Source organism: Anopheles funestus, chromosome 3RL (genome assembly GCF_943734845.2).
Source record: "Anopheles funestus chromosome 3RL, idAnoFuneDA-416_04, whole genome shotgun sequence".
NCBI lineage: Eukaryota > Metazoa > Arthropoda > Insecta > Diptera > Culicidae > Anopheles > Anopheles funestus.
In genome coordinates, this window is record NC_064599.1 from 23,090,941 (window position 1) to 23,117,962 (window position 27,022).

Here is a 27,022-nt window from a genome sequence, read left to right on the forward strand (position 1 = left end):
AAATTCAGATATGGTAGAAAAATAAAAATTAAAATTAAATGTTCTGGAGTATAAACTTGCAATCCGCGTTTATAAGATTTAATTTTAGAGCTTATAAGATTTTATTAACAGCAATTCAAAATTGTTCGCTGCCGTGAATTTTTCACATATAAATCCAATTAAATTATTTATCCTATCATTTCACACCTTGCACAAAAGGAAATTGAATTTATTTTAATTGAAATCCATTGTCAAACGCTCGTCTTACAAACATATCCAAACATTCAATTTAAATATACCAAACCAGGCGCACGAATCGATGAAAAACATTTAATCCTTCGCTGAATCAACGCTTTGATCGATCGATCTTTATCAATTTTATCGTTGTGAAATCTATGCCAGATTAATACGATTTTTCCTATTAATGAAGCGAATCCCTATTCCAGCGAAAGCAGTTTCAGTACATTTGAACGGCTTTTCCATTATTTTGCCTTCTGCAATGTTTTCTTTTCACCCCGCACAATTCATAGACTTTTGCCAGGCGTGTTCTGAGTGGACAGAAATAAAATGGAAATTCGAATCCCTTGCCTTGGTTTGTGGCGTGGCAATGTTGTTTCGCGCACAAAGAAGAAACTGAACCGAAATAGTAAAGCTCCTTGGAGGGTACAATTCGAAATGAGTGACGAAAAAAAAAAAACAAAACCGAACGAGCTGAATAATCGTAAGCTCTTCCAGGGAAATGGCAAAAGCAACGGTAAAAGTGATAGCATTTCGGTACGATTCTGCGGTAATTGCAAGATGATCCATCACATAATTTTCGTGTTCGGTCGTTGAGTCTCTTCAGCTCCCAAGAGTACACAGCGCTCAACATTATATGCTGGTCAATCATCGCGCCTTCAGGTCATCAGCATCCTTTCCTAGCTGTGTCGGCACGTTTTGCCACCGTTTCGGACGACCCGAATGGCACCGTTCAGCTAGCGGCCTGAACCGAAGCCTTTTACGAGCGCTTCATCATCAATCCCTAATTGTATCGTCGTCGGTAGAAAAAGCTCCCGCAAAAATCCAGCTCATCATTTTTTATACAGTCGCAAATGCGAAACACGGTGAACGGTAGCAAGCGTGTGCTTGATGCAGATAGTACAAGTTATATGGTTTTAAGCAACAAAACATGCAAAAAAACTAGGGTCCATTTTGTGTGGTCTTTGTACGCGAACAAAACGCGCGGTACGTTCGTCTGCCCAATTAGTATCCAACCCAATTTGGGACTTGCTACGTCGATGAACAAACAAGTTGAACCAGATGCGTTGGTGTCGGGATAGACCGGCGTGCTAACGTACTTCACTTTGGCTTTAATAAACTTTAATTTTTTGAGTAATTTGAATGCAGTGTGACCATCAGTGACATGTGTGAACGCTTTTTTTCAAGGTAAATGACGTCAACGCCAGTACAAGTACAAGGGGTTTATCAATTGGAAATGTTTTATTGAAGGTTATGGTTGACATATTTCTAAACCTAACAATACACAATAAAATTGTGCTTTAAGAATATTGACCACTCGTTGAATTCAATGTCACTGCGTTTTTTGATTTGATTTTCTTGATTTTGAAATACAAGAATGTTTTTTTTGAGGAAAAAGGTATAAAAACCGGAGGATGCGCCAGCATAGGGGCTTAAGTCCACAAATAAGAATAAAAACCATTTTTTTGGCACACCATACAGCGAATGCGGTGTTAGGCGAAAAAAAGTCTTATTCAGTTAGAAGCTTTCGAAATACGAAATTTCCAAACAGCAGTAGTAGTAGATATTGTAGCTTCAAACTATACATATACAACTGGATAAAATTTTAAGGTTAAAGTAAAAAAAAAGTTTGGAACAAATAAAATGAAAATAAAATAAAATCGAAAGTAAAATTCTATTTTCATATTACGTAAAATGTATCGAAAAATCATTAGCAAAATTAATCTTCTTAGAGTGTTAAGGTTTTTGTTTGAGAATGGAATTATGCCAAAACATAATAATTAAATAAATCAAATAACAAGTTAATTTAGATTTTTTTCTTTTCAGGAAACGAGAAAATATAATGATCAATTTAAGCATTAGTTTGAAAATTGCTAAGAACCAATGGAAATACAGTGAAAGGCCAGATTCATCTGTTATTTTTAAATGCCATTTCCTTTCGGGAATTTTATAAATTGCCGTTTGAAGAGCTAAAAATGCGCTCCGGCAGGTGAATTATTAGGCGGAAAAGTTGCTCAAGCATAAAAGCATAATTCATTATTCATAATACCTTAATCGGACGTCACAGTTGATGGATTAGAACGCGCCGAAACTCCATTAACCGGAGTGTGGACGATGAATACAGCCGAGTGCTATTGCGGCAAATATCATTCTAACCGTTTTCGGTGGGTGCTATTTTAAACGATCACCACCAACCTCGTGCCAATCAGTTTCAATTTGTTGGACGCGATCGTCCACTCATCCGCACCTGCCATAAATCAACTTATTAAACTTGGCGAGTGGCTTAAATCGTCGGGGGCGAGAGGTGATAAATAAATTACGATTGCTAAGCTTTCGCACCGATGGCGCCAAACGCAACAGACGACGAACCGCATCCGGCCCCGTTGACTGTGCAACAATGAAGATAAACAACCGCAGTTATGCTCTCGTACACGGGAGAAACCATCGGTACGAAGCTGTGCCGTCCATTGGTTACGGACACTACACACATATCGGTGGGAATGCCTCTGGTGCTTGAGTTTAATCTGGAAGTTGCACAAATCCCGCGCACTAAAGTTTTTTTTCGTCCGTTTTTTTTCTCGCTTCCTAATGTGTTAGTTAGGTTGCGATGAAGCTAACAAAGTGCGTCAGAGATGCATTAAAAATGAGACCCAATTTAAAGACAATTTGTACAAAAGTACTCACGCTGGTTCGGATAGACTATGATGGATGCGTGTCACTTGGCAGGTTCACCTGTTAAGATTGATATCTTTGTTAACGTACCTAAAAATAAAAGAAAGAAAATTGAGCGTGAGTAAATGCTTTATTATTTTAAAGCAAAACTTATTTAATACAATACAAAGCATCCTAGCACATCTGTGAAGATCTATTTCGGATGAGTTTCCTTGAGGGAGTTCGATAAAAATTGGATATTTTTTATAGTGTTTATTCTAAAAATCAGGTCTCAAAAATATTTGGTGAAATAAAGTTAGCGATCAATAGTGTTGACATCATGAGTGAGCAAATAAATACTCTTACGAACTCTTAGAATCCAGAGGTTATCAACAATCTGTCCAATGAATGATTTAAAAAAAATACTCGGTGACAGCATTAATTTGAAACTAGATTACTTTTCGTCTTAGTAAAAATTATTATCCAAACTTCTGTTTAATTTTATTTCTTTTGTTTAAATAATTGTTACATTAGCTGTCGTTCATTTTCGGAATTATTTATTTTAGAAACGTTTTTTTATTTGGTGCTTTTTTCATCACATCTTAGAAGGGTTTAACACTACAAAAATTATCTGAACGTTACTCCTATCCTATGATATTTTTGTAATGTTTCCTTATACGTTAATAGCATCTGAATCCTTTTAACTGCACGTGAAGTGTATATTTTTTAAAAATTGTTCATGTCCTGTTTCAGTTTTAAGTATTTTCTTTTTAAAAAATTGAATTGTCTTAATTTGATTTTTAGTTTTTTATTTAATTAGTTTTTTTCTGATTTCCATATTCCATTTTCATGAAAGTTCTGCTATTTAAATATTTGAGAAAGTTGTTCTTTAAAAAAAAAGTCATGAAAATAGCATTCTGACTGTGGTTAAATCCCATTATTAATTGCATATTTACGGAAGTTATGGTGCCGCGATTGTTTCAATCGTTGTACCTTTATTGAATTGAAGGTTTCGGTGGCACTCCATGGAAGCAGTGAAAATATGAAATATTCAAAACCGTAAAACGATATTTCATTTTTAAATCTCTTCACCTGTGGTTTGGTAGCGCTGTGCGTGTGGCATGAAGCCATGCAGACTGTAGGGACAGGTAATGGAAAAACGAAACCGCTCGGGGTGCCTATTTGATTGACTCATTTTATCCCCGACAAAGCCATTTAAAAGTTTACGAGAAACAATTACACATCTGCTCGGAGGAATATATTTTGTAGGATAAAATGTGGATACGCAGCGATAAATTGAAGGGCGATGTATATTGGTAATTATTAAACATTCTTTCCATAAATCTGTCATTTGTATTTCGCTTTTAAACAAGAAGACAATTCTTTCACTCATTAGACACGCACACACAAACAGGAGAAATAAATTCGATTTGCCATGCTGTCCCATTCTTCGCTCCAGGACACTGTAATGAGGTTCTATTTTTGGACCAATCCCATCGATTGTTATTCCATCGAGACCGTGTCCTCTGTCAAACTGTCATGTCTGCGGGAACGCGTACACCGATGACTACGCAATTCGACGACAACTTCGCTCGGACCAAAGAAACAACAACCAACCGAAAATCTTGTTCCGTGTCTCCCGTTCCTTTGCTGCATTTTAATGATTGCCTGGAAGGTGACAAATGTCAGCTTCATTCGCCATCTTTTGCCGATAGCCGATTTTCGTGTCCGCGAATTCACCAACGAACCTCGAGCAACAAACCTACGCTCAGGACGAATGTCCGGGCGGAATCGGTCCGTTTGTGCAAAATCTGTTCCGAAAAGGTGAGCTGTCCAAAAATCACGAACAAACCGCTGGGCAGCGGTAGTAGGGCGACGGGAACAGAACAAATCCTTCGCTCCCCGGTGCGTCGTAAAGCTTCATTTGCATATATTTCGGGGATACGGGACGGTTGTACCCGGTTGTTACGGTACGCGCGAACCGGTCTTTTGCACGATGAGCGTTTGCTGGTTCTTGTTGCTGAGTAGAGCGACCGCTTCACGGTAGGCAGTTCACGATCGCAAACGTTCTTTACCAATGGTACGATGTTTTGGAGCTTGTTCTGTGGTCTTGTTTTTATTTTTTGGGCATAGTCAGGATTCCTTTTTTTTTTGTTTTGGAAGTAAAGCTTACGCAACCGGTTCTTTAGCATTTTGCATAAACTTTAGCAACTACACTAGCACCGACCGGCAGCAGTAGAGCGAAATCAAATTTTTGCTGATTTCGGGAAAAGATTTTTGCATGTATTTTTATTGGTAGTTCGGGGATAGCGAAAGGAAGTAAATTGGAAGAAAAAATCCCTTGCGAGCGAGCATGTTGCGGGTTTGCACTTTGCTGGACAAATGGTGCACCTGTCCGGCGCTGCAGAATGTAAGCTCGTTTGCCTTGAAAAACAAATTGCTCGATCGGTAACGTGCCATCGCACACTTGCTCGGCATTCGTGTGGTCAGTGGACTGGTTTTGTGCAGCAGCAAAAAAAGGCAAGGCTCGAAAATGCGGTTGCAGCAACCGGTTGTGGCATGCAATGAGTTTGAGGGCAGCAAATAAGGGATTGTCAATATTATGGCAGCATTCGCTGATCCACCACTGAACGCTTCATTAGAGTGAGTTATTCATTTTGAACATGCAAAGACAAATACATGTGACATCCCGTGAGTGATTGAAGCGAAACCCTACGCATACAAACAATTCAATGAGTTGCCCTTTTAAGAATGAGATCTTACAAACGGACAAAGGTTCTTTCATTAATTTTATGACAATTTAATCCTTACAGCTCGGGATTAAGTATCCCGAAAAGAGGTATCAACAGTCGTAGCAGCGGTTGGTTAAATTTATCGGCTCAGAAGAACATTCGACACTGGTCTTGCACCGACAAATGAAACAGAAAATGAGTTTGAGTGAAAAATCCAAAAAAAGGCCCAATCAAGGCCGGCTCAAGCTGACTAATTGGAACCGGCCGTAAAACAGTCCCCAACCGGTTCGGGGTATCGGTGCTACTCGAACCACGATCAGCCGTAGTTGTGTCGTAATTATTTAACGACTTTCTCAAAAACATCAGCATGAACCACTGAAATGCGGAGAGGGCGCAATGTTGGCGGGTGTAGCATAAAATGCTGGTTGCAATAAATTTGCACTTGAAATCGGTCCCACCATGGCGTATTGGTGCAGACATTCCTTTTAGAATGTTTACGAGTGGATCCCTCTTAGACGATCAGCAGTTTTGACGGGGTTTTTGGAAACTTTGTTGCTGAGCATTTTAATCGCAGATAAGCCATTAAATAGCGAAAAGTGAATAGTGCTGTGCGGGAAGTGGGATTTCAATACCATTCAAAGCTGACTGAAATTTCTGTAGAATGGAGTGAAAAAGGGGGGTGGTGAGAAATTGAAGGGTAGTAAAAGTTGTAAGCTAGACATAAAATCCTTTCACCCAGATGATCAATTTCACTACACTGTAATGTCGTACCAAACACTTTGAACACATAATCAGACAGTAAGGTAATACACACAAACAGTTTTAAAAATTATATTAAAAAATAAATAAATAAATTATATTTATTGGAGAAATTTTCTAATAAAAAAGAAGTTAACCACATTTACCCATGCTTTCTTATATAATAGTATTTAAGGTCCAAAATGCCCTCAGAATCGCGGAAAACAATTCTTTTTGTGATTTTAAAAAGCGAAACTTTCTCGAATATTTGAACGTTTTCTAATTCCATAGTAAGTAAAAAAATAAGAAATAAACAAAAAAGGCACAAAGCTTTCCTCGGAGTCCAGTGCAACAATTAAGTTTTTAGAATCAACTGTGTTTCGTCAAAAAATAAATAAATAGCGCAATCCAAATAATTCAGAATATGTTGAAAGAAGATACGTAAACCTAGTAATTATCATAGTGGATTTTGAAACTTTTAATTTATGGCAAAATGGATTAAAATTGAAAAAGTGATTTTCGTCCCAAAGTCTGTTACCAAGTTTGCCTGAAAAACATAGAGAAATTAAAGACTAATTTCAGTCGATTGTGCAAAGAATATTTTGTGAAAATTTCAAGTCAATAGGTTTACAGGTCTCCGAGAAATTTTGGGTACTGATATGCAAGATAGATAGATAGGGCATTGGCAACACTTGCACACATTGTTTGAAAATTACTAAAACCAATTTTAAAAAATATAAGAAAATAAGTGAATCGTTTTTAAAAGATTCAAAGAACGATCTGGCCAAATCAAATTAAAATTTAAATATCTATTTAACTAATTTTAGAGAAATAAAGCTGTTTACCACACAGGACTGGCAAATTGTCCATTTTCTTTCCAATTAATTAAGTTATTTAAAGTTAACCGCCGATGGTGATGCTCAGAATAAGTTTTCAAAACTTACAACTTATCAAATGGTGTAAAAACCGTGCATCATCCAATCAAGCCTTACCGTGTGCCTGAAGGTTCCCATTGCATCCGGAAGAGAGACATTTATTTGAAGGAGCAGGTGCAAAACCGCATCAAGATGATGCACTTTACCGCGACAGCCGCGTCTCGAATGGAATGGAATTTGACGTCCTGAGGGTGTTCCGTTTCCTGCTCGTACCAACCACAACACAGCTCAACGCAGAACTCAGGCCAGCCTTTTGCTTAACTAGAGAGCTTATTTTTTGTGTGTTTCGTTGGTGCTTTTTTATCGTTCCATTTGAGATGCTACGTTGTGGTTTCGTTAGCAAATGCGCTCAACGCAAAAAGAGCTACAGCCGAATAGTGGGCGACTATTGAAGAAAAGAAAACCATGGGACAAGGAATCGCACGGAAACTCCACTTCGCAATCCTTTCATCGATGTGCACCTGCAGCATCAACGGCAGCTTCGGCATATGTAGAGCTGTGGTCGCGGGTTTCGATTAACGAAGGCAAACCTTTCTGCAAGTACGAAACAAATTCAATACACATTCCATTTTTTTGCCGATGCGATCAAAATGATCAACTCTTGTGCTGGAAGGAATGGATTGGATGTTTTTTCCTGCCGCTTTGTCATATCGCGCGCAATGCGTTTAGGTAAGCGGGAAGCAAGAAAAAAAACGCAGCAAATGTATGAAGAATTGCAACGACATAAAGCATCTCACCGGCAAGTCGACGAAGAAGCGACCGGAAATGAAGGACACTTTGCAGGAGGAATTCCAATTTCCGCCGGTGTTTACTTGTGAGCATCCTTGGCTGGATAAAAGTCACCACAGATGCAATCTTCAAGCGATGTACGTTTGCAACGATTCATGTCTTTAGCCGCTTCAGCATTGCATTGATGTATTTTCTGTTTCCATTTCCTTTGCTGTGCAGTTGGACAAACGAAAAGGTGCTTTTAAATTGCAACAAATATCTTAAGGGCATTTTAACGAATTTCTGTAAACCTGTTTGCATTCGGTAATAGACCAAGCCTGTAAATAACGAAGGTTACTTAACACAAGATTGTTTCTGCTGAAAGAATTCCGCTTTATGCATACTTAAGTAGCTATTGCGTAAGAGATCACCAACATCTTATGTTGAAAATGGTAGAATGGTTTCTGTTTAACAATATACAGTCGATTCCTGAAGAAAATCTTCAGGTTTAGCTGGGTATATCATATTACATGGTTTATGTTTCCAAATACCTGGAGAACCTACATCAACATCGCTATTTACAAGATCGAAAACTATATCTGTTGTGCTCAACATGGGTGCAGGTCCCATTGCTCGACTTCCATAAATTTAGTCGAAATTTGTTTCTACATAAGTGTTGGAGTAACATAGTCATGGAGATACAAGTCGACTATATTCACCAATTTGAAAGCGGCTTTCGACACATTGTGCACTAAAAGTACTCATAGCAATAATCGACATGTTAGGAATTTCTCAATCACCAATTTTATGGCAGATCTCGTATTTTGTGAGTTATGTAAATTTCAGTAGTACGAGATCTGAGAATTCATTAACAACTCTGGAGTTCTTCAAGGAAGCAACCTAAGGTTTATGTAACCGTTTCCTTAGTATTCTGTTAGACGCTGATGGCTTCAAGTTTTCCAAGACTATTTCCATCACAACGAGAAATGATAAGTACAGTGATGTTTTACAACATCTATTGGTATTATTGATTCCATTAGTGTGTTACCGTTATCACCCAGTCATCTGAGTCAAGAAATGTGTAATATTTACCAATTCGAGCTGTTTGCTTAGTCAGACTGTGCCATTCTCTCAAGAGTTGTAGAGACTCCGTAAAAGGCTTTGACAAAAACAGTGTTTTTTAAAATAATTTGTCTACCTTGGAAATGACTCCAAGATGGCTTTAAATATTTATTTATACCGTAGTGTACAATTTTCGGTTCAGTAAACGATTTTTCCATATTTTCTCTTTAACATAGCGGAAAATTAACAAATTAAATCAAACTTTCCGAAAAGATAATTTAACGATTTTTAATTTATCCTGAATTTACCATTCGTAGAGAGGCCTTTTCAACAGTTTTTGTTGTGAAACCAGGACCATTGCAAAAATGCAACGATACAAAAATAAACAAATAAAAATATGCCTTTTTATTATTTGAGCTAATCAACTCCTGATTGTTGGTAAATAATATTTAAAAATACCAATACCTATTATGCATGCCCGTTCGCTATTACTTAATACCATTTACATAATAAAGATAGCGAATATATTCGCCATTTATGACATGTGCTTTTCTACATGCATATAATCCTCCGAATAGCTTTCTAAGCCACACATTTGATCGCACATCCGGATACGGATAATTTTAGCGACAGGTTTTTACCTTGAAACTGTCTCGTATGGGTAATCGAATCTACTACAACAGTAAACCAGTCACCGGTATACAATCAATGGAAATACTCGCCAGAGCAATTTCAGTTTGGCAGTTTGCATTCAGCAGTGCACTATCCACCGCGTATCGAAGCGATAGAGCACCAAAGTGGATGAATACTCCCAGTACTACCTTTTGCATTACTTCATCCATTCCATAGCGTTCGGTAAATACTAACCGGATGGAACATCCGAGCGTTGGCGGCTCGTCAACTTGTTTTCCATTTTAATGTTCTCGTTTCGGTGTGCGCTTTGTGGTGAAACATTTACTGCCACCGATCCGCCGGTATGGGTGAATGGGTGGAAAGTGCACAAAAAACCTCTGCTGGATGTAAATTAAACGGCAAACAAAATGTCAAATTAGTTTCAGTGTCGAGATGGGTAAGGTTGCACCAGTACAAGATCCATCCATTTTTGTTTTCCTTTTTTTCCCGCCCCGCTTCTTTCTCGAGCCTGTAAGCCTCCACGAAACGAAAGAAAACGCACACGACAATGTGTCTTGTTCCCCATTATGGTTTTGGATTTCCACTCTGCCGTTGGAATTTCACATTCGCTCAGAAACGTGTTTTCACTGGTGAGTTTAGCAAAGAGCTCGCCCCGGCTGATAGGAGCGCATCTCGGCTACACCACGGAAGGAAGCTGCCGTCGTTAGTTTGCCAGCAGGTCGGACGCGTGTGTACGAACGGAAACTAAGTGAGTTTAAGGCATAAACTTCTTCGCTTTATGGCATGTTGTTTTGATATTTTTTTTCCCAACCCGCTCCCGGGTTGCCGAGTCGCAGCCGGAACCAACGAGTTCCAGCCGGAAGTTCCGTGTGTTGTTGGGCGTTTGTTTTTCTCTCTTCGTACGAGGAAAAAACAATTTCCCTCGAAAAGCCTAACAGGTGGTAAACTTGTCAATTCTACAAGATTTCAGCGGGGGTTGTTGTTTTCGCTGGTTACGCGGTAGCTCACGGTGGGAAATTCATTGTCAGCTTTTGTGCTAGTTTTCCGTTGTGTGATGAGCATCGACCGTGCCACGCTTTGTGCTGGATGAGAAGCTGTTGCAGTGAAGCTGTAGCAAATCCGAAAGGAGATGTTTTTTTTTCAGGAATGGCTTCATTTTTGGGGATGTAGTGATTTCGAAAGCCCAAGGAAGCTTTCAAGGAAATCGTTTACGGTTACTAGGGCGTTGAATGGTTTGTACATAAATAAGAATTTTTTATAGCTTAATGCGTTTTACAATATTTTCAAATATTATGGCAGAGGCTTTCTTTCTTTCTTGGGAGAAAATTGAGCTCTTCACTTATAATGTAGGTGGTGTATTTTTAGATTATGAGGCTCGGTTTTATTTCGCTATCAACTACACCTTTGCAGCATCCATGTTATGAACGAAAAAAAAACTCCATCATTTTCAGTGTCCATAGATTCAATTACTTTGTTTGTGCTGCTAAAGGTTATGAGGTCGTAAGGAAATTATACTTTTTTCAGAATTTAATGCAGGATTTTGATGTAGCAATTTAATTGAAATTGTAAAAGTTTTAATGTATCTGCACTTGTTATGGCTGCAAAATGATATTCTTTGCTTGTAGAATGATCATTGAATATGAAGTAAAAATGCGTGTTGAAAATCTATTTTCCTTTGTACTATTATTGACAATATAAAACAGCTTCTATTATTCCTAGCTTTTACCTAGATAACAACAGTATTACATACAGGTGTACTCACTAATGGCTGTAATCATTTCGTTCATCAATAATTACCTAACAAAAAGAACTAAAATTATGTCCATAAAAATGATCCCTCAATAAGCACTGGCATCTTCTTATTTCGTAAGCTTTACCCAAAGCTGTGTACCACACATCGTAGAAGAAAAAAACACTCCTCCCATCCACGTGCGACGATCGAAAGTAATTTGACCACATATGCATAAGCACGTGCACGGAAGAAAATTGGTGTGCGCCGAAGAAGTGAGTTCACCCACCACCCACTTCAGTCGGCTTCGCCCTGTTATGATCCGTAGTAGGAAAACACAAGTACACCATCATTTATTTGATTAATGGGTTTCGTTTTGAGTGGCTGTTAATAAGATGCCGGTTTGCTTGTTTGTTTGCTTGCCTGTCCATCGACAAGAACGGCTCGAACCGGGGAGAGAAAGCCGCCGCGTTTGCACTAAATGAGAGCTTCCATGCGAAATTGGATGCATGTTTTTTGTGCCTCTTTTTCGATTTCCATAGCTAGAGATAGTTTTTTTTTGTTGCGCTTTATTATCGTCTACTGTGTAGTTTCGTTGGGAGTTGCTCATCTTCCTGGGCACTGATGAATTGAAGCAAACCGATGGTGTTTAGTTTTGTTTCGATCGATCACGTACACAAGCACGTGCGAAAATGAAGCACAAACAAAAGCACACCACGGTAACGCAAACAAAACAACCCAAAATCGAACCGAATTTTGCGGACGATTCCACCCAAAAAGGTGTTGAAATTGATGAAATAAACCACCGAAATGGCTCATAAATCTGACCGGGCACGTCGATTGCTTGTCTAAGCATTTTACCAAAGAAAACAACATAAATAACGCGTCGGAAAAAACATACGCGGAAGCAGCGGCCAAGGTCGCGTCACCGACAGTCCCACCGAGGGTAAAATGGCGGTGGCTGTACGGTGGATAAATAAATCTCGATTTGTTGTGGTTAGTAGTCTTATCTCACGGTCTCATTCAGCCACACAACGCGTGTGTGTTGAGGGTTTTTCCGGCACGAAGAATTAAAAGAAAGTGAAAGCATCATCAAACGTTTCAAGTACGTTCAGCACTCCCGGGCGTACGTAAGTGGCGCACTGTTCAATGAGCAGCCGGGTTTCGTTTTCTTTCTGCCATGGGCTTCCCCTATCGAGCATCTTGGTTTAAGGGCTCGCTGATTTCTTTTCGATAGAAAAAAAATTGAACCCCGCCAATGCGGAAACACTCGGGAGCACAAATCATACACAAACACACAAACACTACACGATGATCATACTGACGACGCATTTCCGAGGATGAGTTTCCACGCCGAAGTGAATCGCTGTAAGTGACATCCGCCAGACACCGTCAAACGAACATTTGGAGCTTTCTATTTCGTTGCTTGGCAGTGGAAGGAGGCGCACGGTAAACATAGTGGGGACGTGATTTAATGATAGAAGACGTGAAAATGGCCATCGATAATGGAACAGCTTCATCACTTCTTGAACGGCGCCGTTCGGGTTTTGGAGTGTTTCCACACCGACAAACAGTAATGAATCAATAATTATTGAAATTGATAGATGCTGCTTCATCAATTGGAGAAGGTTTTCTTTTTTTCGCTGTTGTTGTGATACACCATGTCATAAGGGAAGTAAAAATCGACAAGTCATATTTATAAATATTTATAAGCGGCATTGTTCGATGTGAACATTTTTACAGATGATTTTGCTACATGGAATTCATATGGAAATAAGATAAAGAGAGATAGAATTGATTAGGAAAAGTCAACTGCGAAGATAAATAATTGATATTACAAAGATATACAAAAAAGTAATTCAGGACAATAATAAATGGTATGAAATCAAATGCGTGATAACATTTATCGGAAACATCTAAAACATAATCTTAAACAAAAACATGATATTCTCTTGATACGGACCATAACGTCCGTAAATGATTAAATATCTACTATTTAAATTTCCACTTCCACCAAACACGCGAAAGATATAGCGAGTTTTCGTTGTGAAAATAAGGAAAAGAACAAAAACGTGTTTAAGTTGAACTAGATGTAACGTATAACACAATTTACTCTGAAGTACAAGAATTGTTTTGGACTCCACAACGAAGCTACATTTTGATAAATTTTGGTTCAAGCGAGATTTTATTTGCTCAAGAAACAATTTCTTACATTCATTTGATTGGCAGAAGAGAACGATCATTAATACAATAATAGAAGATCACTGTCATACAATAGAGGATCCAAATAAAATACGGGATAATATATTTAACGACTCTCGGATCTAGAAATGTTGAAGTACCACTGCAAAACAGACAAAACACATCAAGTTGTAAAGATTCCAGATGATACCATAAAAAATTCTTTGATAAATTTTGTAATCGGTGTAGTTACTGTAGATTTATAATTAAACTCTTTTGGATGAAGATGTAAACCGCGTAACCGCGAGGTCTTCGATTTAGGGTTTATCCTAAATAATAAGTAGACCACTTTAAAGAACTATTAAACAATGAAAAAGCTTGGGTTCATTTATGAACAATCTCAAAACTCATTGTCAAAACATTACATGTTTGCCTGGTCCAAACTTGAATACTGGACATGTTGTCTGTTGTTAGATTTGTCCACTATCGCTTACCCACATCTGCGAGACGTCACTGAAAAAATTCAGTTAAATCTAAATTTGAAGATCAAGAACAAAGTGATTTCTGCGTTCATACTGGAGAACCAATCAGCCAAAAAGAGAAAAATTATCTGAACAAGATGGATATTTTTTAGTAAATATCAAGGAAAGTTCAAGGAAAGCTAAAAATAGGTTGCCAAGACCTCCTGGGTTTGTGAGCAACAAAAGTGAGAGAACAAATATCACCAATCCTTCTAATGACACTCAGATGTTTCTCCAAGACCTTTTTAGAGAAAATTTCAAAAAGAGTAATAAGCCCAACAATTTAGAGTCCAAAATGAAGTGACAATTGATCGCCAAATCCACGAAAATGATGAAGTGAATGTTAACATTTTTATTTTGGATGAAATTTGCAAAGGTTGCTGCTAACCGGTATTCACTCGGAAATTAAAAAAACGAACAATGTAATAACAACGTATTTTGTACATACAAAACTTTTGTACATTCCCTCATTCCTTTTGTAAATAAACATTCCTACTCCATCGCATGTTACAACCTTGTTTACAACATATTCCACGTGAGAATTACTTACCCATCACAGCCATTTACCAGAGCAAGCAAACACCGGGTAATTTAAGTTCACAACAATTTACGGCTCCCCAAAGTTTCCGCATTTCGTGTATCGTTTAAAATAAAAAAAAATAATTAAATACATTTTCAAAATCGGGCCCTTTTTGTTACAAATTGACCCAAATAATGCTGCCCTTTTGCTGTGTTAGTTTTCATTGGGCGGGAAATTGAAACGAACTTTTCGGACAGATCCGTGCCGGAAAAATACAGATGTTACACGCTCATCATCATACCCATATCCCATGTATTTCTGCTAGCCAAACATCTCCGAAGTTCGAAGGGAAATACAGATTCGACGTGGTCGTTTCTAGAGCAATTGAAGGTACGCTATGGGCAAGATAGTTAGCCCAAAAACCAATGCTGGTGTGTTTGTTTTTCTTACCTTTAAAGCTGGTGAAACTGTGGCAGTGGAAAACTTTTCCACATACCCCAACGTAGGCAAGCATTTATTTTGTCCGAGTTTTCGTTTTCGGTGAAATGTGTAACTAATTTAAGCGTATGTGAACAACATATCGACCGATTACTTAAACCCTGTTTCGCTTCAAAATCTGATGGATGGCTGGATGGTTGTGATGGTAGCATATTAAAATTCAACACTACGAGTTAGTGTTTGGAAGTGTTAGGTTTGAATTTACAGCCAAACTTTGGCACGTGGCAAAGCTTTGGGTTCGGGGGGTTGAAATTTGATGACCCGGTTTGCGGAGCTTTGTATGTGTTTAACCCACATGCTTTGCAATGTGTTACTTGGTTGTATGGTTTGTTGAAAATTAAATCATAACGCTAATCTAATGCTTGGTAAAGTGATTGGTACGCTTGAATAATTCGGTTGATGGTGTGGTGTGATGTTGCATCATACAAACATTATTTAATCTTCTTATCGTCCACAGATCATATCAGTAGCACTCGCCGAACATCGTACGATTTAGTTACCATTTCTTCTAGGGTTAGGTCTTCAAGGGAAAATGCACCCTGGATAGGTTCAATAAAAATGAAGCCATAGGTCTCAGAAATATCAGATAGAAACTTAAAATCAATATCCGGACAAATATCGAAAGAACATAAATTAATATGTGTAACTTTCAAAACTGTTCACGGAAAACAACATATTGCTAAAACTGATACTAAGACTAATACTGAGAAATGATCAAAATTTTGATTTTTTCCGGTTTTCTCTAAATATTTTTCTGGTTCTTGGCCAAAGTTCCAATTTCCTAATTTTCGGATCGTCAAATGATTTAGTCAAACAGCGTATTTTGAATACTAAACATTAACCATTAACTCGGTCGATGAAGTTTTTATAAAATTTCTTTTGTGAAAGTTTTTCAAGTACTACTTTAAATATCTTTTTTCGTGACATTTTCTTTTTTTTGGGGTATTGATTGTTCAGTGATATTTTACGAAATGTTTTGGTTTTCACGGAGCTTTGAAGAAAGCTCCTTGAAAACGGCACATTAAAGTTTATGTTTTTTTTGTTTAAACCTTTTTTAAAATGAATCTTGAAAATCTTTGAATGAAAAAGTTGCTTTCAAATTTTCTGGTTAATATTTTCTTTTAGTTAGCATTTATTTTTATTATTCCACTCTAGAAATCGGTCTGCCCAATCTCTTGTATATTTTGAAGAATTTACAACATTAAATATTTTGAGAGATAAAGAGCCAAGAAAAATAACAAAATACAAGTTTGTTGTTTGGAGGAACATAATTTTCAGAAAATATAAGTAATTTTCCGCATAATCAAACATTGTTTTCATCACGCACAACGCAACACAAGTTTTAATGAGATCTACAACTTTGATGCAAACTGTTAACCCTAGACTAGTTGATAAGGCGAACCAGATAAAGTGGTAACAGATTCTCTTGATCCATCTCCCGCCTACGCAAGCTTATCGCTGAATTATTTAAGAAACGCATTAAAGGATTACCGGTCCCGCGACACATCGTTCGACCGTGATCGATTCCCGACCCTTGCTACATTCCACAACAATATAACTTAAGACAACAAGATCAATTCTGTTTCATCTCTTTCAAGATAGCTTCAGAATCTGGCACGAATAGCAAACCTAATTTTCCTAACCACTCGAAAGACGCCTGAAATCTGACGATGGATGCTGAAGGCGATTTTGAATCTTGCTGACACTTGCACACCCCCCAAAATCGAGAACTGAACACAAAAAATAAAACTCAGTCAATTTGTTTTTTTTTCTTTTTGCCCGAAAGTATGTCGAGAAAATTGCCAATGATCTGCAACTGATGCGCAGCTCTGGCCGTTTCTTTGTCGATGCCGAAAGGTGGGTGTGTACTTGAAGTTAAGATTATTTTTTGGTTTTGTTTTTAACACATACACAACGCTAAACGAGAATGAGCCTCGCGGGTATTGAAGTACAAAAGCACTAAGCGTGAATAAGGAGGGATGAAAACTAGCCAATCCAACCATTTTTTGACAGGGCTTTCTTTCCCTTTCGTCCGACGAAACCGTGCGGCTCACGTGTCTGCCATTGGCAATGGTCACCGACATAAAAAAAAGTCGCGGTTAGGCGGATAAAACAAGAAAGCCCATCTTGAGAGAGAGAGGAAAAAAATCGAACGCAAACCGGTATCCGGCATCGGGAAACTAATCCTTATCATCATTATCTGGCACGGTGCAAAAGAAAAGGAAAACAAAAACCAGTCCTGCCCCTATTTTCCCAGTCACCGTCTGCACATGAAGGCACAGCCTGTGCGGTGTACTGTTGGGTTTTTGCTGCGTGCCTCGATTACAAAATCGTCTCCCCATCGCTTCCTGATTGTTTCGTGCGTAATCGTGATGAGGATCCAAGGCGCTTTTGCAAAAGCGGGAGTGATTATGAGGAAATTGAGTGCAACAGCCAACCACCATCCTACGCGCACGGTGATTGCTGTTGGGGCACAATTTTCAATCACAGCTTTAACAGTTGGAAATTATTCGGCGATGGCTTAACGACCGGGCAATGAATGATCAAATCAGATCGCATCGTTAGTATAATAAACGAATATCATACGATGGGAAGCAAGCTCCGAACGGTACAGACTGCGGTAACTTTATATGAAGAGCTAATCTCTTTATTAGACATTAAAGATATCCCTGGAAAATGAAACAAAACTCATCACATAAATCAAGGATTTGGATACATTCGTGAAGTTCCTACTTCCCAACACGATTGGTTGTACGGTGTCTTCCTACAATTCGTAGATCTCGTAATTGGATTAGTTTCTTCAGTGAGCTTCCAGAAATCCTTCAGAACAATTTTCGTTTAGTACGCGGCTCTCTATAAAGTCCTTGACTCCGAAGAACCTGTGCGTACTAGGAAATTGAATGTTTAGTACAATCGCGGCTTTGATTGTCCGAAGAAGGCTTTGGAGCGTTTGACCGGAGATTAATTTTATTAACTTCGGAATGCTACGGAAAAGGTAATGTTACAGCCGTGTTGTTCTCTTTTCATTTGATAAGTGAAGTTAGCGAAGTTCTCGTCGGTGCACTACTTGAGGTGAATAATTCAAATCTGTTGTTCAGTCACAGGAACTGAACAGGATGTTCAAGGACATAGCAAGAGCAATATATTATGTTATCCTTAGGAAACAGGGCAACGTTGAGAATACAAGGTTACTACAAGGTTCTGCTAGTGATATCAACCATTTTGATTTTGAAGTCATTTCGACTTGACGATCTTAACAAAACTTGGGAGAAAAACAATTCGAGTAATATATCAAATCGGGAACAAATTAATGGTTTGCAACAACTTCGGCAATCGGCAACAACTTTTTGGATAGCACCAACATTAATACACATCTAATTGAAGCTTTAAAACTTTAAGAAATTTAAGAACTTTAAAGTTTGATACAATGGAAAAGTGGTAAATCTACAAAAAATAAGCTAATACTATTGAAGTTCTGCGAACGATTTAACATTATTGCACATTCAGTTGTGCGGGGTTCACTTTTAGTACCAAGAATAATCATCAATTACTGAATATAGATTTATTTTTTGCTACCCATTGTGAACCTATCGTATTTTGGTGAACCGTAACGATATTTACTGAAAGTTGTAGTTAGTCATTATAAAGCCTAAGCAATAAAAGCATCAAACTAGAAACAAACAATAGGATTTACCTACTTTTAAGAAATTAAATATTTAATGCTTGTTTATAAAACTACTAAGCAATACAAACTTCCACAAATAAAGAGTGTACGAAACGCGTGAACAGGGACTAGAAATTCAAGTTTTCGTTGCAATGTTCCAGGAAGCTCACCATTTATTTTACAAAACAAAATGTATCTTTAGCACCATGAAATGATTTTTCTTCCATCTTTCCACCCGCAAGGGCAGAAAGATTTTTCCTTACCATGCAAATTATGCTTCACAATTTATGGATGAACGATTCCCTGAATGTCTTATTTCTGCGTGTTTTTTTCTCCTCGCTCTGTTTGTGAAGCTTTTCGGTGTCCTGTTTCAAACAGGAAGCACATTTTTCGGTACAGTAATTATTAACACAGAACACCTAGAACACATTTTTATTCCCATGCCGTAGCAAAGGAAGCAAAGTGCGCGAAAATGACAAGCGAGTTTCTTCATCCCCATCAGTTCTATGGAAACGGAGCTTTCATAGACAAGTTTTGGGGCATGAAATAATCTTTTTCCTGGGTTTTGCATTCTGATCGCTGCTTTTGCACGTGCGTTGAAATTGTGTACGCATTTTAATTTTTGCTTTCGCACACGAACACAGTAACGTGAGCTTTATTTCGTTCCTTTTTCCTGTGCTTTCGTTGGGTAGCAAAAAATGAAATGAATGCTTTTTGCACTTATTAATCAAAAAAACGATGAAAGCGAGCAACGGCAAACAGTCGAATAAGCTGAAAATTTTCAAATAAATTCTATAATCTGTTCCATCGGTTGCGTATCGCTTTGAAATCACGTCCAGCTTCAGGAAATGACTGTTTGCGAAACTACTTTCAACCATTCAAACAGAATTAACGCACCGAAGCAGCGAAGTCAGTGTGAAATATATATATTTTTACGATACATTAAACGCTTGGAACTGCGTTTTTTTGTTCGTCGTCTTTTGCTTTGATTCGCTTGTTTCCAGTGAGTAAATTTAACCGAAAAGCGATTGGCGGGATTGGTATTTTGTGCAAATTGTGCGTGTGCAATTGGAACGATCCGATGAATCGAGCGACTCACAACGGAATGGGATAGGTGTAGCCATTCATTCATGTTAATAGGGTATTCATTTGGTAATCAAAGGTTTAAATTTTCCAGCAGCACTGTAATCAGTGTAAGGAAGGGACTAATTATCGCTTTTATGTGTTAACTGTTTTAATGAAAAACAGTCAAATAAAGCATTTGGTTTAATAACTATTTTAGGAAACCACATTCAAATAATTTATAGGAAACGTTAAAACTGGCTTATCTACTTGGTATTGTTAGGAAAAGTAACGATTGTTTTAATTTCAATACCAGAAGAATGTTAATTCCATTTTGGGTTTGTGTGCATTTCGGTGTGTGCAGTCATCTCCCTTGAATGGGTGAAATGTTGTACTGGAAGCATACCGTTTACCAATTATTCTGCAAATTTAACATTACTTCCAGGTTTCCCATGATAGCGAGGGTTGAGCAAATATTTGTACCGATGTGCTAAGCACAGCTTCGGCATTACCGGCTCTCTAATCTAATCTGCAGCTATCCCCAGGAAAATGGCCGGTGTGTTTTGTTCCCGTTTTACCACACCGTTATCGTATCATGAAGTAGAAGCAAATTTTTCCATGCATATTTTAAACGAAAACCCATCTTTCCGCTCGAACGGTCGAGCATGTAATGCGAATGTAATTTCGTATTCCAGGGACCATTGCAGCTCTCTGCCTGGCCATCGGTTAGCAGCTACAAGTAACACAGATTGTGTCTGGTGGAAGGTGAGAACAAAAAGGGGTTTGCAACTTCCACTCACCGTCCAGGCCGGAGTAATTCAGCCGGGGTAATTTCTTGATCCACTTACGGAGGAAAATAAATCGAAACAACCGATTGACAACAACTGATCCCATGAGGTGAATGGTTGGTAGTGGCAAAAATTTTAAATGTATTTTCGCTTAACCTTCAACGAACAGGATTCGGGAAAGGGAGTAGCAACAAAAACCCTGAAACAAACCTTCCTAGATTGTTAATGGTGAATAAACTTAAGGCAAGTAGAAAAATAAAAGTAGCAACAAAAAAAACACAAAACACGTATACATAAAACGGTTAGTACGAAAAGGTGGAATAATACAAAAATGCCGTAAGAAAATTAAAAGAAAATAGCAACAACAAAAAAATCAAACCTTCTCTCGAGTGAACCTTTCTTAAAGGCTTTGTACGGTTCGGCTACTCCTAGATCCTTGGGAAGCAGTTTTCCTCTGACCGAATGTGGAACCGATCCGCCCGGTACACGGTGTGAGCGGTGAGTGAAAGACTTGTGCGAGAACGAGAGCGGAAGCACGGAAAACTTTTGCTCACTTCACTTGACCCTGACCCGTTGTGCGGACCAAAGTGGGAAGGCACTGCCATGAACCCTTAGATTTTGCACCTTTCGATGACCCGAACAAAGAAACGAAGATTTTCACTTTTCCACGGGGGAGGCTTTCATGCTTTTCTCGCTTAAAGGATGTTTCTGCTTAAGTTGAGAGCACACTGCACACAAACACACACACACACATACACATAGAGGGAAAAACACTTTACAAAACTGTAACCGATGTTTCGGTAAGGTTAGGTTTTATGCTTCACTGTAGATCACAAATCAAACATGCACACACATTGCTAAAATTTCACACCAACAGACACACACACGAACACAGGAGTTTTTCAGCGTCGTACTGCAACGGATTGTATGTGTGTAATACCATTTCGAAACTGTGGTCACAAATTTAGACATACGTTCATCGATGAAAAGGAATAGACAAGGATTTTGATCGAATCGATGAAATTTTCACAAACCGCGTGCACCCTTACTAGCAAAACTTTACCCATAAAAGGGATGAACAACTTTTCAAATAGCTGTTTGCTGGTTTTTTTTTTGCTTTGCCTTATCAACTTCCCTTCGCGCTGAAGTTTCCCGTCAAATACGTCTGAAGCATCACTGCACTTGAAAAGGGCATCAGTTTTCCAAGATCTCTCTTACCCATTCGACTAAAGATAATGAATGTATGACTAACACAAAAAAAGGGAAGGAATCTTCACAATGTTTTTCTCTCCTCCCTTGTTTGTTACTTCATACATCAAATCGCTTACAAAAGCCGCTGACCACTAATTCGCCGAAACCAACATGGCCCGCAGGCGATCGTACGGTGAAGTACGACTGGATAGAAGCCAAACTCACTTTCATCAGACAAACTCATCATCGCCCAGTGGCCATCCCGCACGCCGTAAAACAACAACAACAGCAACACGAAGGAAGGAAAGGAAAATGTGTTCGGAATGGAAAATGAACGCACCGGCACCGGAGTACATCGGAACACCATTTCCCGTGTGCAGGCACAAAAAAACCCCCCGACGAAGCATTCACGCAACAATCGCGCGCGCAAGGCACGTAAACGACCTTCCCGAACTGCGAGAGACGGTTCTCTAGCGACTAAATGAGCTGTGAGTGAGTAAACCTGTTGCAAAACGGAGCCGTACCGTATTGCCCCAAGGATAGGGAAAATGGTCCGGTTCCCTTCAACTCCATCAAGCGTTCCATCAAGAAAGACACATCTTTTTGGGGAGGGTGAGAAGCAGAAGAGGGGTTTCAGGTGGCTCCGAAAAAGGGAAGAAAAAGAAGCAGGAAAAAAAAGAAAACCAGAAAGGCAATACATCAATCAACACTACTTGCACTTGCACTTGAATGCACTCGTCATTTGTCAATCTCGGCATGTCGTCATGCATTCGGTTCGGTCGAGATGGCTTTTCTCTTTCACCAAATACTTTTGCTTGCTTGGGTGATGTTGCCAGTAAAAGGGGATGAGAAGCGAGGGGGGAAACACAAGGGCCTCTAATTCGTTGAGCTTTTCCAAGAAAAAGATGTTAGCGTGGTTGAAGAAACCTCAGCAAAAGCACACATTCACTAGAGTTCACCGTCACCATTAGGCACTTGTTTTTTTCTTTCTTCTTTTTTTTGCACAATTACCCATTTTCCACGCTTTGTTCGCTTGTATTCTTTGTATTGTACATTTGTACATACACTTACACAGGAGCACATACAGATAGCTTGAACAGTAAAACGGTTTCACACACTGGGAAAGTTGGAAATCACAGCACAAAACACACACACACAAACATTCCTTATTTCCACTCGGCAGGCTCGACCGGAACATATCCTTTTTACTAAGGTAAAACATTCTTTCCTACATTATACGATCAAAACTGAAGCGTAAAAATGCTCAACCACTTCCACAAGCTTTCCCCTTCTCACACGATACATCACTGCACCTCACCACGTTCCGGTTCACAGTGCGTTTGTTCTTGCTGGTTCTAGCGTATAAATATAACAAAAAAAAAGTTTCCACATCTCTCATCAGCGTAACAATGACGTGGGTGAAATGTATCCCTCAGGAGCGATGGAAAACGATGGCAAGCGAATGATGGAAAACCTTAGACACACGGTACGAAATCACACAGCCAAGGATAATGGGCAAACGAACGGAAGGGTAGAAAAGAATAAAAAAAACGGCACAAGTTAAAACAAACACGACGGAAAGCCTCCGGGAGGCAGATAAACAAACCGGCATCCTTTAAAAAACTGCCACTGGAAATGGTTATCACGACTGAATAAACACATACGTAACGCACCGGACTAATAATGCAGCCGGACATCGATCGAATGAAACGATCCTTTCTACTGATCGAGAAATTGCTCGTGGGGAATGAACTTTAAGATCAGTAAGCCAAACTTTGTTTCACAAACAGTGCTAGGTTTTTTGAGACACTTTTTTCTAAAGGTTACTTTCTTCAAACGCAGAAAGCTTCTCTTCTTCGGGTGCACCCGGGAAAAGCTCGCTTGACAGTTGTAACCGAGAGAAAACAATGAACGATTCGCTACTATTACGCTACGAAACAGCTGTAATTCTAATGAACGCTTCTACTCCTAATCACTACGGATCGCATAACCTTGGCCAACATTTCGTTATATTTCACGTTACCTGTTCACTACTCCGCTAGCTGCTCGACGCACGACGTCACGACGCGTTGCTTCACCGACGACGCCAGAATCGAAACTGATGAGTGCAGTGCTTGTTGTTGTTTTGGCATCCCCTTTCATGCTGGGGCCACCGGCACTACTCCCGTTGATGTCGCTCGTTTGCCCAGCATCCGTCATGGAAGGGCCCACGGTACACTCACGGCCACTCACCGTGCTCGGTACGGGAGCTTTCGGACGTTCGGTGCGCAAACTCTCACTTTCGTTCGGCTGAGCACCGGTTACCGTTCGGCCGCTGCCGGCATCGAGCTCTGGCTTTTGTTTTGATTTCGTTCGTGGAGCCGGAACGGGCGAGGTGGCGTACGCAGTGGGCGCCATCGAAGGGGATGAAGACGAATGGGGCTGAGTGCCGCTGGAGGAGGATGATGATGTTGGGGGTTGTAGCGTAAAATCGAAAGCTTGCGCACCGGAGCTTCGTGCGTTCGGGAGCGAGGGCGAAGAGAACGAAGCGGTCGTTGTGACGGTGGAGGCAGTTGTTGCGGTTGGCGGTGTAGCACCGCTGCTACTTCGACCGGTACCACTGCTAGTTGTTGTCGGTGTTGTCGGTGCCATTAACGAGGATGTCAGCGTCGTTTGTGGCGCGGTCACCGTAGACGTGAGCGCCACTAGTGATTCCTTCGAATCCTGTAAAGAGACCGGGTGTAAGAAAATAAGAGATAGAGAGAGAGCGTGATGCCGAGAAAATGAGTAGATATAAATTTTTAAGAGAGAAAGAAAGAGAAAGAGAGAAATAAATAGTAGCGCAGGTTCTATTGTGCAAAAGCTCTCACGGATGCGTAGAAATGATAGCAAAACAATATATTGGAAAACTTCGCTAGGAATGAAAACTAACAAAGTCTGAAGTGACATCACACAGAACGCATTTGTGAAAGAGAACAACTACCAAAACAACAACAGACAGGTCCGGAGAAGTGCCATCTGCATCCCACTCTGGAAACCGGGTGGCAGATATTCAAGGGCAGTTGTTTTCACTACGATTGACTTAACCGGGCGAGGGTGGTTCTGTTCTGTTTCCATTCCCTTCAGGGCGAGTCCGTGCAATTTATGGGCGAGTTCGCATCGAAAAAGAAGGCACATGAACGCGGATCGTTTCGCAGGATGCCGTTGAAACGCGTTTCCTAGCAATGGTAATAATTAGCTGCCGGTTAGCCGGCGGCTTCGACGATGTGATAATTATTCTGACGAATAAAATGAGCCTTTTGGTGATGTTTTTGTTTTCTGCTTCGCATAAACAGTCGTCATTCGAGTTGTCCAAGAAGAGTAAACTTTACGGAGAAGCTATTAAATATTTAGTATTTATGTTGGGTCTATTGCTGCAAGAGCTTTGTGCAAAGGCCGCCTTCAGTTATGGGAAAAATTCGTAAAGTGCAAGATAACATTTATTTAATGCAGCGAATGCAGCAAACCGTTTTAATCTTTTATTACAAAAACAACATTTTTTTTGAGTTGTTTCCCAGTTTCTACTTTAGAACTTGACTCTATTAATTCCCGATCGAACATTTTATTCATAACATTTTCGTCCAACCATTCTGTTTATTGAAGAAAACAACAAAGTTGGTAAAATTTTGTACAATTATCTTCCATTTTACGACCAAAACTAAACACATTCGAAGCATGAATTCGGAACCTAGAATCATAAACGTACAGGGAATCAAGAAAATTCTACCTAAGAACTTCGCAACTACTAAGAGTATGCGAAGAGCGAAATGAAGAACAATTGCTACTGCGCTTGAAGGGGCTTTGGAAGAATTAAGTGTAGAAACAAGGATGGAGTTTATGTGTTACTGAATGTGATATAGTTTCATAAAATGGTTTTAGTTGTATTTCGACTTGCTATATCTTTATAGGAACATTTCGATAAAGAGAGAGAGAGAGAAAAGTACACAAAATAACTGTTTTGACTTAAACTTCAATAACTTCGCAAGCATAAATCTTACAAGACGTTGTGCAAAACGTTCATGATGCAGGTAGTTACAATTTACATGCATGAATATAGCAAATTTGAGAAAAAAAATACATTATGGTGAAAAATTTCACATTTTTCAAAACTTAAACTTGTTTCTTTTTTGTTGTTGCAAATATCATTATTAAGTATTCAATAAATTCAGAATTGCTATTTTTCCTTTGAAATAAAAAATCTAATAATAAAAATAAAAGTTTCACGAGTAACTTATTAAGCACTGTAACCTTCTGCAACATCAATTTCGGAGCTATGCTACGAGTTATAAGAAGTCATATATTACATACTTTGCATTCAAGTCCCTTCTTGTTCTTAATTTCCCTCATTTCAGTCAATGTCGCCATCGACACAAAATTGCTTTGTTTTGTCATGCAGTCCTTACAGTTCGCTGCATTAGTGGCCCTTATCTACCACACACACACACACACACACCAGCGATATGTCGGTGTGTATTACTGCACGTGTCATCGTCGCCGAGCGCATCCTACAGCGGGAGTGATAAAATCTGTACGAGTGACGATTAAGCAAGAAAATTCCGTCCGGTTTACTGTCCCCCCGTTGCATCCTGCAACCCATCGTCAACCAATTCGGGGCAATTCATGCTTCACACAACCATACACACTCGTGCAATGGGAGTGCATTGACCGACACCGCATGTATGTGGCCCGTTGCTGTGCATGATGGAAAACTCCAACTGACCTTTTTGTTCTCTGCGCCATTGCATAATAGCGCGCTTCCGGAGTGTCTTAGGAAAGGTGCTCAAGGGTGGGTAAAACGAAATGGAGGACCGCTGTGGTGTGCGTGAAGGCGTCATAAAACGGGCGACCCAGACCCATCCATCTCCATATCGTAACGAAGGCGGACGGAATTTACAGCCACATGTACACACTGATAGCGTGGCGTTGTTTCGCAACCAAATTGCCGCAGGCAACGCACAAGGATACGAATGTAAACACATCCTTGCGGCAGGGTAAGCAAGATGCGGCTGGAAAAGGAAGACGCCTCTTTAGGGTTTTTTATTCGATTCAATCCAGCTCCAGCTACTCCCGAACAATCGTGAACGTGTCGAAAGTGTCCAACCCAAAACAGCACTCGTAGTCTCGGCTGGGAGCATACTTGAGAATCTTCATTTTTCTCCCAAGACAGCGCAAGT

The 27,022-nt window shown here is 39.4% G+C and overlaps 2 protein-coding genes across 6 annotated transcripts in view; one reads left to right on the plus strand and one right to left on the minus strand.

Moving 5' to 3' along the window:
- Positions 1–27,022, minus strand: part of LOC125771924 (uncharacterized) — a 182,459-nt gene that overhangs the window by 120,316 nt on the left and 35,121 nt on the right. For all 5 annotated transcript variants that reach the window (XM_049443090.1, XM_049443088.1, XM_049443087.1 and 2 more), the window contains one exon: positions 23,854–24,533. In XM_049443090.1, the coding sequence (XP_049299047.1) occupies positions 23,854–24,533 (680 nt within the window). The remainder of the gene's footprint in view (positions 1–23,853; positions 24,534–27,022) is intronic.
- The window catches only part of LOC125771931 (phospholipid-transporting ATPase ABCA3-like), a 256,720-nt gene that overhangs the window by 41,136 nt on the left and 188,562 nt on the right, over positions 1–27,022 (plus strand). The gene's annotated exons all lie outside the window — the stretch shown is intronic.